The sequence below is a fragment of the Electrophorus electricus genome, chromosome 4 (genome assembly GCF_041902795.1).
Source record: "Electrophorus electricus isolate QZ-2024a chromosome 4, ASM4190279v1, whole genome shotgun sequence".
Taxonomy (NCBI): Eukaryota; Metazoa; Chordata; class Actinopteri; order Gymnotiformes; family Gymnotidae; genus Electrophorus; species Electrophorus electricus.
The window spans coordinates 30,732,501-30,747,439 of NC_137500.1; the positions used below are offsets into that span (position 1 = coordinate 30,732,501).

The following is a 14,939-nucleotide window of genomic DNA, read 5'->3' on the forward strand; positions in this document are numbered from 1 at the left end:
AGTCTGGCCACGGTCTCATTAGGCCAAGCTCGGGCCGCGTGTCTGCACCTTTTCTCCTCTGCACAGCGCATTCATAGTGGCTCCTTTCCATTCCTGAGGCAAAGCTGCAGTCTGCTGGCAGGTCAGCAGGGTTCTGAAGACCTCCGCCGTGGTCTCTCACGGACCCCTGCCTGTTTGGAATAATAACTACACACACTAGCCTAACACGCCTCTGTAAGGGGAGAGCCTGTGTCTGGGAATGGGAGACACGCTCCTCCTCTCCCCTCCCCTCCCCTCTCCTCTCTTCTTTTTCCCACACCTCCCCTCCCCTCCCCTCTCCTCTCCTCTCCTCTCCTCTCCTCTCCTTTAACTTATCAATAGCAAGGCACAGGAAACATAAACTCACAAGTTATATTCATGTTTCACTCTGCATGTGTAATTACAGCGATCATAGACAACATAAGCAGGAAATATTTATACAACACATAATATCAGTGGTAATTGAGGTGTTGGCATTCCGGGGAGGTGAGGGGCAGGGCCTACATCACCATGGAGATGCCATGGGGGTCATCTGTCCCAGTGATCAAATGCCCCACTGACGTTAATGAGGAGAGTTAAAAGGGGCATTTGGACATGAACTCCAGTGGTCTGGCCTGCAGCCTGGCAGCATAGGGATGTGTGGGGCAGGGATGGCCTTCAGATCTGGGCATGCCGCCTCCTTCCCCGCGGAGTGCATGACCTCCTCCTCTCTCCTGTAGCATAATACACATAATACAGAAACTGAACAATGGAAACTAATGGACATTTGTATATATAAGAGTTAACACATGCATGCACATTTGGGTGTGTGGGGGGGTGAGGGTGTGGGTGGGGTGGGGTGGGTGTGTGTGGGTTGTGTGTGTGTGTGTGTGTGTGTGTGTGTGTGTGTGTGTGTGTGTGTGAGAGAGAGAGACAGAGAGAGAGAGAGAGAGACAGAGAGAGAGAGAGAGAGACAGAGAGAGAGTTTGGGCTCTGACTCCTGCCCAGCTGCATACAGCAGCTGTTTAGCCCTGGGCTAGTTGACAATGGCACTGGTCTTTATGGTGAATAACAGAAATAAGATATTGCTGCAATGTGCTTGTGTATGATGATTCCTCCCAGCTTCAGAATGCCCATCAGCATAGACATGATGCATACAAACTGCCTTTGCTACCTCACTGGAGGTGTTTCTGTTTCATTTGTTTAATTGTGTCTGTTGTGTTCTAAGTGAGTGTGGGAAGCATATTCTGTTCCTTATGGTGAAGTCAGCTGTTTGCAGACAGAGCAGCTTACAAGCCATGCTTGGTCTGGTCAGCTATTTCAGCACCGGCTCTAGCAGACAGCTCCCTGCTCTGTATTTGGAGTTTCAGCACCACCTCGGGTGGACAGCTCCATACAGGCAGTGCTGCCCGATTCCAAGCAGCTCCCTCCGCCCCCTTTCTCCTGTAACCCCTCCCCTTCCTCTCTTAGCTTTCCTGATTTAGAACTCCATTTAAATGAAGAACGGCTATTGTGTTTTAATCAGCAGCCTGTGACGAGCTCAGAGATTGGACATCAGCCACGAGCGTGACCCCCCCCCCCCCCAAACTTTCCCAACCTCTCTCTCTCTCTCTCTCCCTCCATCCCTGTCCTTTTCTTTCTCCTTCCTCCCTTCTTTTTTTTACTATCTTCTTTTCTCTTGCTTTATTGTTTTCTCCTTGCGTTCTGTCGTCCTCTCCCTCCCTGTATCCCCACCCGCTCTCTCCGCCAATAACAATAGAACAACGGGGCGCGCTGCCCCGTCTCTCCACGACCAGCCGCTGCCTTCACCCGCCACCCCGCCTCCGTCGGCTCCGTCTGCGGGCCTGTGCGCGCCTCGGTTTTATCAGCGTGGTCCTCCCCCGTCTCCCCGTCTATCTCTGACACTGCATCTGAAGCTCCTCACGCTGTCCCAGCCGTTATCTCCGCTCACTCTCATATTTCAGCGCTTCTTTGATACCCTTGGGGCTTTTGTCATTCTTCCGAGGCACTTTCCATATTCTAGTGCTGATTGCGCTACAGCCACGAAAGACCTAATTAATAACAAAAATGGATCGGGCCTCGTGCCCCGCCATTAATTAGACTTTTCCTAGATAGCTCGTCCTCCTCCGACCCGTGACGTACCCGGGCTGCATCCGCCGCTTTCAGAAAGTGTCCTGCCGCAAGTTTGGGTGTGCACTAAAGCTGAACCTGTGTTTGTTCTTGCTTGTTACACGACAGCTGGTGGAGCCCCTGACCCCCAGTGGAACGGCGCCCAATCAGGCACAACTGCGCATCCTGAAGGAGACGGAGCTGAAGAGGATGAAGGTCCTGGGAGCAGGGGCTTTCGGCACCGTCTACAAGGTAATTACGGCTGTCTTGTCGGATTCTCCAGAAGACTTGTAGGCAACACACCTTTTAATGCGTACGTCTGATGTATTGTGGAAACACACGAGATTAGAGACCACTGTCAAACACCAAAAGCCACAGTTATTGCTCACAGTTATCTCACTCACAAACCTCTTTTTCCAACATATTTGCACCTCTAAAGATATTTGTTACCTGACTGTGACTCTAATGTAACATTTTCTTTCTTATCATTGCTTGCTGATTTTGTTATTGGTGGGCGTCTTAACAATGAACCAGCGAGGATGTTGGAAATTATATTCATAACGTATTAGGATCTTATTTCTTATATTAATGCTGAATTTTATGTGGATGCATTTGATAGTAGGTGAACTCAAGAGGGGTCACGGCACCAGATTCCACATGAATCTCTCCCATGTGTCTCTGTCAGGGAATCTGGGTGCCGGAGGGTGAGACGGTGAAGATCCCTGTGGCCATCAAGATCCTGAATGAGGCGACTGGCCCCAAAGCCAATGTGGAGTTCATGGATGTGAGTGTCACCTGTAAGCCCAAGGTGGTGTTCGTTCAGACTGAGTTCAGCCAGATTTGGCTCCTGGCTGAAGGAAGGAAGGGGGCTTGGGGGGGGGGGTTGCAAAAGGCAAAACACTTCCATTCACTCACAGGTGACGCAATGGCTGTGAAATGCTGGCAGGTAACCCATTTACAGGATTGTCTATTTCTGGCTGTTTAAAGGGAGTCTTTCTGGTTATATTTGTTATAAATATATGCATGCGTGTGTGTGTGTGTGTGTGTGTGTGTGTGTCAGGTGGCTCAGTGTGAGGTAGGAGGCAGTAGGTATTTCCCACAGTGCAATCAGTATCTGAGTTGGGCACTAATGAGCTCTCCTCCATGTCGGCATGGAGACCACGCCAGGCCTCACCAGCGGTGTGGCAGTGGTGCCGGGGCTTATGGGATGTGGTGAGTCAGTAGTGGCAGAGAAACAAAGGAGGACGCGAGACAGAGTCACTCGCACTCCCTGAAAGAGGAGAGCGTGATTACGGAGGACAGGAGTGACCTAATGGCATTTTGTCCTTCGCTCACCGTTTCTCCTCCAACCTCTCTGCTCGCTCTTTCTCTTTTGTTCCTATTTTCCTTATTCTCCCAGTGTTCCTCCCTAATCCCAGTCTTCCTCCCTAATCCTGCTCTGCTAACCTGTCTTTCCCCACCCTGTCTTTCATTGCTGCTTCCCTTTCTTCTTTCTCTTTCTTTCTCCATCTCTCTCTCTCTCTCTCTCACACCATCATTCCCTTCGTGTGAAGTGTGGAGAGCCCTTGGAGCTCCTCTCTTTAAAACATAATCTAAACGCAGTGGCACGTTCAGGTTCACCGCAAAGAGATCAGATCCTGCTGCTGATTGGATGAGGAACAGCATGTGCCCACACACACAGAGAGAGAGAGAGAGAGAGAGAGAGAGAGCGAGAGAGAGAGAGAGAGAGAGAGAGAGAGAGAGAGAGAGAGAGAGAGAGAGAGCGCTACCTCCAGCTGCTCCAGAATAACAGCAGTTTGAATACTCATTATGCAACTGTCAAGTGTGTGATTCTGTGTAGAGTTCAGTTAAGTGGGTGTGTGTGTGTCTGTATGTGTGTGTGTGTGTGTGTGTGTGTGCATGTTGTATGATTGGTCAAGAGTTGGAAAAATGATGCCTTTGAGGCCAAAAAGCATTCTCGTGATTAGGGATTTTTATTGCAGTAATATACCTATATGATCCACCACCTCAATATTCTTTTAATGACCTTTCCTATGGTTTGCTGTGTGCTTGGTTCATATTTGTGGTGTTACATTTGATGGTTTCTTGTGTGTGTGTGTGGGGGGGGGGGTTGCTTTGTTTTGCTTTATTTTCTTGTTCTACACCACGTCTTTCATTGGCATGCACAGAAGCACGCGGTCTGAGTGAGGGAGCTCCCTAGCACTCCGTCTCACTGACACACACGATTTATAGATTCAGCGCAAACTGATGGATGTCTGTCTTGGATTGTGCGGGCTTCGATAAACGCACCTCTGTGTGTGCATGCGCCTGTGTGCGCCTGTGTGTGCGCATGCATCTGTGTTTGTGTGCGTGTGTGTGGGGGGGGTGGTTTCTTTTACTGAGATGTTAACTTCACTAGAGTGATGGTCCCTTTTTCTCACTCTTTCTCTGTCACACACACACAGGACCTGATAAATGGTCCTGAGTGCGTAGGTGTTCATTCTGGTGTCCGTGCTTCAGGGAAGAGGCCCTCCAGTGTGTGGAGTTGGGCCTGATTTAGGACCCGCATAAACGCTCTGGGAGTCTTATCTCACTCTGAAGACTAGATTATGCAACTGTGCTCTAAGATAAATAAGAAAGCCAATGTGTCCTTTGTGCTCCATACATTTCAGTGCTTTTCTAAGATGTGTGTGTGTGTGTCTGTCTGTCTTCCCATCTGACCTCTCCATAAGTATCGTCCAGTGATGTACAATGCTTTATATTCAGAAACAAATCTTTGTAGAGTCTTCCCATGCATTTTGCCAGCTCCATATGAAGTACGCGAACTTCTCTTCCTGTGGAGTGGTGTGTGTCTGAGCTGGTCTGAATGCAAATGCATCCCCCCACCTCAACCCCCCCCCCCCCCCAACCAACGCACTTTCAAACCTAAAACACCGCACCCCTTTCCTCGGTGTAAATGCACGTCTGCGCGTCTCTTCTCCACCAGGAGGCGCTGATCATGGCCAGCGTGGAGCACCCCCACCTGGTGCGTCTGCTGGGCGTGTGCCTGAGCCGCACTGTCCAGCTGGTGACTCAGCTGATGCCCCACGGCTGCCTGCTGGACTACGTGCACGAGCACAAGGACAACATCGGCTCGCAGCTGCTGCTCAACTGGTGTGTGCAGATCGCCAAGGTGAGAGCGCCCCCGCTGGCGCGAGAGGGTCACTGCACGCATGCAGATCGCCACGGTGAGAGCGCCCCTGCTGGCACGAGAGGGTCACTGCACGCATGCAGATCCCCACGGTGAGAGACGCTTCTCCAGACGCGGGGGTGGGGGCATTCGGACATGACAAGAATGTGGAGACCAAAGCCATGCTTGGGTAGCTCGGTCAAAAAACGGACAAAAAAAAAAAGCCGAAAACTAAAACAGCGTTGGGACAGTGTCAGACTAATCAGGAGCTGTTTTTCAGGCCAAACTCACAGTCAGACTGGGCTGCCTGTTCCGATGAGCCGTGGGGTTCCATGCCACGCGTATAACGCATAAGCATGTATTAGATCCAGTGTTAGACCAGATTAAATCCATGTTAAGAGGTGAAAGGTCATGAGTTTGCTTGACCATGTTTTGCACTGCTGTGCCCCTGATTGCTTAATACTCACTGATATGTTTTTTTGCTAAATGCCTTGTTTTACTGACTGCGTTTGTAGCTAATGACAATTATAAATCAGGAATTATTTATGCAGGCATCTTCATGCAAGTCTCCACATTCCATACATCAGCTAGTGTTCTTCTGCGTAGATCAGGACACATGAATGGCCTCTGATCTGGAGACGTAGCTCATCTAGAGAGGTAGCTGCCCCTGTCCATGACCTCAGTGGTCTGGGATGCTTCCAGCATAGCGTGTGGTGTCGGCTGGTTCCCCAGCAGGAAGCTGCCCTGCACGGCCGTCCCCGTCTTAGAACATGCCGGATCCAGAATGCGGAGGCCACATAGACCTTCCCAGGTGATCCAAGCACGTTAGAGTAGTGATATCCTCTGGAGTGCGCAGTGTAGACACCAGGGACTCTGTCTCCACAACAGCGGTGTCCCCGTCTATATGGACGGAACCCGCAAGCACCCGAAGAGCAAGAGTGTGGCTGTCAGGCTGAGCGTGCACACACACGCATGTGCACGACATCACACATGCACGTGCACACTGGGAACAGATGTAGTCCTTTAGACAGGTCCAGCAGACCTAAAGTCAGACTTCAAATAGCACACAAAAAGCTTGCGATCCAAAACCACCTGAAACTCCGACCAAAAGACGGCAAAGTAAGAACCCATCAGGCAACAGCTTCAGGTTCCCCGGGGGAATCGGCAAGGAGGTTGGTATAGAGTCCCAGTGAGTCCTGACGAGTCCACGAATCAGCAGCAGGTCCTGATGAGTCTACCAATCAGCTGCAGGTCCTGATTAGTCAGTCCTCCAATCAGCTGCAGGTGTGGGTGGTGATCAATGGTTGGTGCAGTCGAGAATCAGACGATGCAGTAGGCAGAACGTAAAGCCAAGGCTCTTTGACAGTGCTGATCCAGGGCTAGGTTACATATCTGCTCCTCACCGTGTTAGAATCACAGAATCTGTTCCTGGATCAGTTGTACATGCTGGCATAGACATCTCTTTGTACCAGTGATGCTGTATATCATTAGGGGCAGTTTGATAACGGAGGCATAATGAGCTCCACCATAGCGTGCGTGTGTGTGTGTGTGTGTGCGTGCGTGTGTGTGTGTGTGTGTGTGTGCCTCTGTCGGTGTGTGGGTGTGTGCCTCTGTGTGTGCCTCTGTGTGTGTGTGTGCCTGTGTGTGTGCGTGTGTGTGTGTGTACCTGTGTGTGTGTGTGTCTGTGTGTGTGCCTGTGTGTGTGCCTGTGTGTGTGTGCCTGTGTGTGTGCCTGTGTGTGTGTGTGCCTGTGTGTGTGTGCCTGTGTGTGTGCCTGTGTGTGTGTGCATGTGTGTGTGCATTTGTGTCCATCAGTGCCGTGGGGAAACCCCTGGTGTGAGTCCACTGTAACCACACACATCACACGTCAGACTGCTGGGAAGCAACTGTGCCTCTCTCAGGTGTTCTCTCTTCTATCACTCACACACACACACACACACACACACACACACAGACACTTCCCCCGCTCTCACTCTGTCACACACACACACACACACACGCACACACACACACACACACACACACACACCCACACTTCCTCTCCCTCTCTCTCCCCTCAGCTCTCTAACTGCAGGCACCTCGTGTGGTTTGCTAGCCGAGCCGGTGATGCCCGCAGCGTGTCGGCACCGCTGAGCTGTAACGAGTAACTGTCCCTCTCACGAAACATCTGCATGTGTTTCCATTTGGAGTGTAAAGAGAGCACATGGATTAGAACTACCCCCCTCCCCGGCCAGAACAGGTACTGGTGAGGTGGGGGGTTATACTGGTGACGAGGGTTCTTCTCGTCCCGATGGTCCTGCGGCCTTATCTCTGCACATGTCTTATTTCTCCAAGAATTCTAGAGCACTGGAGCTGTAAAACGTTCAGCATGGCCTCACCATAAAGGGGGACGTGTCCAGCAGTGTTTAGCTGGACATCGGTGGATGTAGAAATACACTCTGCTGTAGGACACTGAGGTGCATTCAGGAAGTGTGTCGGACCTTATGAGTGTCTGGGTTCATGGATGGAAAGTGTGTGCTGGGGGGCAAACATCAAGACTCCCCCACAGCCGTGAGCGTTTGCCGGATAACACACGGGCCGGGGGAGGTAACGGGGGTAGAGGGACTGGGCCTGCAGGCCAGCTCGTGTGTGTGTGTGTGTGTGTGTGTGTGTGTTAGAATGCCCCCAGCACATGGCTGTGAGCTAATGTGTGTGTGTGTGTTTGTTTTAGAACACACCCAACACTTGACTGTTAACTGCTGTGTGTGTGTGTTTTAGAATGCATGTGGCACATGGCTGTGAGCTAATGTGTGTGTGTGTGTTTTAGAACACACCCAACACATGGCAGTTAACTGATGTGTGTGTGTTTTAGAACGCATGTGGCACATGGCTGTGAGCTAATGTGTGTGTGTATGTGTGTGTGTGCGTGCGTGTGTGTGTGTGTGTGTGTGTGTGTGTGTGTGTGTGTGTGTGTGTGTGCGTGCGCGCGCGCGCGTGCGTGCGTGCGTGTGTGTGTGTGTGTGTGTGTGTGTGCATGTGTGTGTGTGTGTGTGTGTGCGTGTCAGGGTAAATGAGTTTGAGTTCAGCAGGTTGATGGCTCTCTGAGATATGCTGCCATGTCCTTCTCTGAGACAAGCCTTCACCCACTGGATTATTAATGCCCGTAATCAACCATGGGATTAATTTTAATGATCTGATTAATCAGCAAATAATCCAGCTGGATGGACAGTCAATGCCAGCAGCACCCACGCATGTCTCTCCTCTTCCCTGCTTCCTTCCATTATCTTCCCTCCCTCTCTCTCTCTCTTCCTCTCTCTCTCTCTCTCTTCTTCCCTCTCTCTTGCTCTCTTCCTCTCTCTCCTTTTTTACATCTTCATCCTTTTCTCTTGTCTATTTTCTTTCTCTTGGTTCTGAATAGATCTCATAGACAATACAGAAAAACACGACAACAATATATCAAAACACACACACACAGATACGCACACACACACACACGCACGCACACACACACACACACACAGTGTCTATCTTGTGTCACTCTGACAGCTTGATGGTCAGATCTGGTGTGCTGAGACCATCAACCTTGCATCTCTTTTTTTTGGAGAAACATCAATTTGTCGTGAAGAGACGACGGAATATTCTGGAATATTCCAGACAATTCCCGTATATCCGCAGAGCTTGGCAGAATGTGGGAACTCTGTTCTGCGCAGTTGATTGCTCTTATGTCATCGTTTCTTTGGATTTGATTTGGGATTTGGAGAAAACATCCATTTCACTTCAGACTCTTTGACTTCCAGCCCTGTTTGGATGCTGATCTGATCATCACCTGATCTGATTCATTCAGCCTCAGTCACCTTCTGCTGTGGGGGAAATAGCAAAGTGTTTCAGTAGAAGCCATTTGTTTGTTTGTTTGTTTGTTTGTCACCTTTTCCTGGGCTGGGCTTATCTTGCATTGGGCTCAACACAGTGTGGGGAAGAACTACTGGGAGGTGTCACGGTTAAAGGGACTGAATGACAGACTGTCACACTCTGAGTGCTGGTAGACGTGAAGGCAAACAGGCAACGAGCAAAGAGGCACGCACTCACACACACACACACTCACACACACACCCACTCACACACACGCACTCACACACACACACACTCACACACGCACGCACTCACACACGCACGCACTCACACACGCACGCACACACGCACGCACTCACACACGCACGCACTCACACACACACACAAACACACACACTCTGACTCCAGCATAGCACAGTCCAAACAGGCTCCATTGAAAGCTGCACTGCAGTTCAGATAACTAGACTTCGTCATTAAATTGCAGCTTATAATTCCCAGGATGATATTAAACGTGGCTCTTGTTATGCGATACGATACCTCTGCCATCTCCTCGTCCAGATATAGTTCACCTATGTTAACTACGACCGGGCCTCCGGCATGTGGGCTGTGACCACGTGTGCCGGCACTCGGCGGTGGCAGGTCACGAGCACAATCGCTCGGTCTCTTACCATCCTAATAACGACCGATGAGCCCGCACAGAAGGAACAAAATCTCGCTCTGTTAGGAACAATGGAAGCTAATTATCTGTGCTGCTGGCTAATTTCCCATTGTAGCTGTAACCCAGCTGCCTCTGTGGAGTGCTGCGTCTGTGCGTGATGTACGCTGCAGCCCTGACACAGTTCTGCCACCCCACGCACAAAGCCCATAATGCTAGTCTGCGTGTTCCTTCCTCTAACTACTCGTTAACTTGGTCCTGGGTCATGTCTCAGTGACGTTCTCTCCTTCTCCTTTGAGTCTTTAGCTCTCTCGCTCCACCATTGTCGCTCTTTCTTCTTTCTTTCATCCACCGCATCTCTTTTCTGTCCTTTATTCTTTCTCGCGTTTTTGTTGCTACCGTCCCTCCCGTTGGTCTCGAGCCACTGAAGACTGAGATATTTGAGAGGGAGGGCCGAACGAAGACCTCAGGAACGGGCTCTGCGATTGGGCCGAGGCGGGTCGGGCTCTGCGATTGGTCCGAGGCACGTCGGGCTCTGCGATGGGGCCGAGGCGCGTCGGGCTTTGCGATGGGGCCGAGGCGTGTCGGGCTCCGCGATTGGGCCGAGGCGCGTCGGGCTCTGCGATTGGTCCAAGGCACGTCGGGCTCTGCGATTGGTCCGAGGCGCGTCGGGCTCTGCGATGGGTCCGAGGTGCGTCGGGCTCTGTGATCGCTCCAAGGTGCGTCGGGCGCCGTGATTGGTCCAAGACGCGTCACACTCCGTGATTGGTCGGCGGTGTGTTGGGGAGGAAGTGAAGAGGACAGCAGCGGTTTATTTTCACTTCACTTCAAAGCCCCCGGTGGGCGGAGCCGTTGTAACTGTCTTGCAGGGTTGGGACGGGGGTGACACCTCCCACTCTCTTCATACTCCACAAGTGCGTGATAAGTGATAAAATACACCTGTCAGCTCACCCTGGGGGCAACTGTCCCACCACGTTTGCACCCCTCCGCATACACATGCTGAAAGGGGGCATCGATTTTCCCCAAGCTGGCCACACGCTTGATGTGAGCGCTTGGTCCGAGTGTGGTATGGCACGCGCCAGTGAGTCTTTAGCCGCACGCTTGGTTTTGACTTTGCCAGCACATTGGCGAGGGATGAAAACAACAGGACCCTGTGATTTCCCGCCTGCTGGATCTCTTTGATGTCTCGAAATCTCCGTAACACAATCTTCGGCTACTGGAGAAGAGCTGAGACCACGTCAGCATAGTCACTGCGCATCCTGGTTACCGTTTCCATCCAGAAATTCCAAAGCCCTGTAGCCGAACGCATGTTCGGGGCCAGAGTCCTGCAACACTGTGTAATGTCTTCCCCAAACAGACAAATCTCCTTGAATTTGCCTCATTATCTCCAGGAGACAGACTTGTGCCGTGGCATTGCAGAGGCTGAACACGTACTCGGGTGTCGGAGCTCCTTGTATATTTTGGAGGTGCCCCTCTGTTAAAACCCTGTGATCGACTGTTGCATTTGAAACATCTGAACCTGGAAGTCTTGCATGTCTGGCTGTAGTGTGTGAGCACTGATCTAACAAATGCATGGACCTCCCATGACCTATTGATTGCACAGGAGATATCAGCAACATCTTACTGGACGCGTGCTGAGAGTCTTTATAGACCCACACCATGTTTTCATTTAATAGACTCACCGCGGTTGCTAGCACAAACATTACCTTTAATCACCAGTCAAGTCTTTTCAGGAAGAGGGGGGGAGGCAATTATTTGAGTCAGGGGGTGCTTCTGAACACACTGCCGTGAGGCGGCCCTGGCCAGGGACCTCCAGGGCCCACAACACTGCCAGCCTGCATGCCAGCGGGATGGCACTGGCATTCAGTGCTGGTGGTGGATGCCTCCACGCCCCCTCCCATCGCTACCACCCCCACCCCGACCACCACCACCCGTCCCCACCCCTCGACCACCGCCACCCGTCCCCACCCCTCGACCACCGCCACCCGTCCCCACCCCTCGACCACCGCCACCCGTCCCCACCCCTCGACCACCGCCACCCGTCCCCACCCCTCGACCACCACCAACACCAACACCACACCCCTCGACCACCGCCACCCGTCCCCACCCCTCGACCACCGCCACCCGTCCCCACCCCTCGACCACCGCCACCCGTCCCCACCCCTCGACCACCGCCACCCGTCCCCACCCCTCGACCACCACCACCCGTCCCCACCCCTCGACCACCACCACCCGTCCCCACCCCTCGACCACCACCAACACCAACACCACACCCCTCGACCACCACCACCCGTCCCCACCCCTCGACCACCGCCACTCGTCCCCATCCCTCGACCACCACCACCCGTCCCCACCCCTCGACCACCGCCACCCGTCCCCACCCCTCGACCACCACCACCCGTCCCCACCCCTCGACCACCACCAACACCAACACCACACCCCTCGACCACCACCACCCGTCCCCACCCCTCGACCACCACCACCACCAACACCACACCCACCCCTCCCTTTTCTTTTTCGTCAAACGTCGGCTGTAGGAAAACATTTTGATTTGTCTTCTCCCAACTGACTTCATTGTAGAAGTACAAGCACACACACACACACACACACACACTAACAACGAATGGCTTGATCAGTAAACCGGGTCATTCATACAAACCTGTAACAGCTGAGAAGTGAATGGTGTCAGGATGGATATTCAGTAGTGTGCTTACTGCTGGCTGATCGACCGTATCGGGCACTGCCACAATTAGCTGTAAAGCGGAGTGTGTCAGCTCGAGTGCGGAAGCTGTTTATTAGGCGATGCTAGCCATACTGATGACAGACAGCCATCTGTTGACCAGGGAGGAAAGGCAATGAAATGAAATGAGAGGAGAGGAGTTTCACTTTAGCAGAGGGCCTGGATTGTCTCACTGTCTGGGTTCAGAAAAAGAGACCTGCCCCTCTGGCCTGCAGATGTTTTTACAAGTGGCAAAGCTGTGCTTATTAGAGCATTCTCTCTCTCTCTCTCTCTCTCTCTCTCTCTCTCTCTCTCTCTCTCTCTCTGTCTCTGTCTCTGTCTCTGTCTCTGTCTCTCTCTCTCTCTCTCTGTCTCTGTCTCTCTCTCTGTCTCTCTCTCTCTCTCTCTCTCTCTCTCTGTCTCTCTCTCTCTCTCTCTCTCTCTCTCTCTCTCTCTCTCTCTCTCTCTCTCTCTCTGAGTGACAGTGAGAAGACTGCAGTATGCTCTCTGAAAGTCTGCATTTATGTCTGGTCCTGGTCTACCTTTTCCTAAGCCACTGGTTGTTTTGAAGATTAAATTTAGTCCAGTAGTTGACATAAACTCTCCATGGGAAGCAAGGACAAAGCATTGGGATGATCGGAGCATCCATGTGCACACTCCATTCTGTAATGTCCTTTTTGATGTCAAGGATTCCTCTCTTCCTCTTCCTCTCTTCCTCTTCCTCTCTAGTGGGCTGTCATGACACACCTGCACACTTTCACTCCCCATTTGTTTCTGTCTGACTGACTACATACCTAAAGAGCTGCACACAAAGATGGCCTAGCAGTCTGAAACACACACACACACACACACACACACACCCATGCACATTTGTCACAGTCCTCGGAGTTTAAGGGGGTGTAAGATTTGAGGCACTGTGCCCCCTCAAGCAAAATGAGCTGATACCACGCATTTCTTAACCCCGCCACATCCCCCATCCCCCAACAACACACACACCTCCCAAACATACCACTGTTTATCGTACTCTGCTCACCTTCAGCCTGTGGCGTGAGCTCCAGCCAAGACAGATGCGCCCTGACACGAAGCTGACATCAGCAGGGAAGTAGCAGCGTCCCACGTAACTCAGAGTTGCAGTCTGTGGTTTGGACAAAGAGCCTGTTTGAGGCAAACTTCCACGCGCATTATAACGGAGCATGTCGGCCAGTAGGTGGAGTCTGTCAGTGACTGGTGGAGTAGGTGGAGTCTGTCAGTGACTGGTGGCCTTTCATTTGGTGACAGGAAGCCCATGTTTATACATCACATAGAGCGCTCGACACATCCCCCCCCCCACACACACACCTGAGGTTTCAGCCAAGCTTTAATCTGCCTCAGTTCAGGTGCAGAGAACCTGCGAAAAATGTTTAGCACTGCAGTTCTCTGAGGACAAACAGTGTGTCCAGTATCTTTGTGCAACAGTCCCTGCTATGATTTATTGCCTGTGCTAATTACAGCATGCACAAATGATTCCCGGTACCTGTCATGGTTGACTATGCTCTGTGCATCCACATAACACTGCAGATCCACAGTGATGGAGAAGAAAAGGCTTCGCGTGCCCTCTTCAGACTACATTTCCCAGAAGCCCCTCTGTGACACCCTTAACCCTGCTTCCACAGAGACTCGGCTCATACTAAGATGGCAAGGGCAGACGTGTCAGCAGGGAGACACATACTTCACCTCACTGGTGAACTGAAAACACACACACACTTATATACACAAACACATGCATACACACAGACCTCAAGAAGTAAAAAAGAACATGCAATATTGATTTGCTGGCCCTGGCCTTTCACAGCACACGCCCAGGCAGGCTGGTCCTCGTTCATCAGTAAATGAGAGTGTGGACCAATGGGAGGCACTCACGACCAGTACACAGCAGCCTGGTTGTACTTTGGACATAGGAAAGACTCTGGAGAGTCCAGTGGGATGCTCGTGGAGAATATTCTTCCGACAGTGGTCCTGCCTCAGCCCTGACGGGACGGCACATCCTGTGGATGGTCCTGTGTGTTTCATACGACCTGCTCTTCCTGAAGGGGGAGACCAAGAGTCAAATCGCAGTGCCTCCGATTTAATGACGTCACCAGTTTGCAGAGCTGGAAACCAGCAGAAAAGGAGTCACGTTCTGCCAGTACATGCTTCCTGCAAAATCCTACATAGTGAAAAAAGGATTTTTAAAGAAACACACACACACGAACACACACACACGCACGCACACATGAGCTCACAGGTTGATTTCATTACCTGATTTAATAACACATTCCATATATCAAATTGATTGCTTAATGTGTGTCCTCCCACCCTCCCTCCAGTGGGCGAGTCCCAGCTCATCTTTCTCTAAATGCTTTTCATCTATGGTTGAAATGCTCTGCTCTTTCATTGGCCCTGATCAATCAGACGTCGTAGGGCGCCCTTATATTGTGCCCATTTTAAATGGCGTCATGACGACA

General features: G+C 51.6%; 1 protein-coding gene across 8 annotated transcripts in view; it reads left to right on the forward strand.

The window, feature by feature from the left end:
* Positions 1-14,939, forward strand: part of erbb4b (erb-b2 receptor tyrosine kinase 4b) — a 240,489-nt gene that overhangs the window by 199,375 nt on the left and 26,175 nt on the right. For 7 of the 8 annotated variants that reach the window (XR_014123368.1, XM_035520991.2, XM_081713213.1 and 4 more), the window contains 3 exons: positions 2,236-2,358; positions 2,792-2,890; positions 5,072-5,257. Coding sequence is in view for 7 of the 8 variants with exons in the window: in XM_035520991.2 (XP_035376884.1) it covers positions 2,236-2,358; positions 2,792-2,890; positions 5,072-5,257 (408 nt within the window). In the remaining variant the exon portion in view is untranslated. The remainder of the gene's footprint in view (positions 1-2,235; positions 2,359-2,791; positions 2,891-5,071; positions 5,258-14,939) is intronic. The other variant, XM_081713214.1, reaches the window with a different exon arrangement.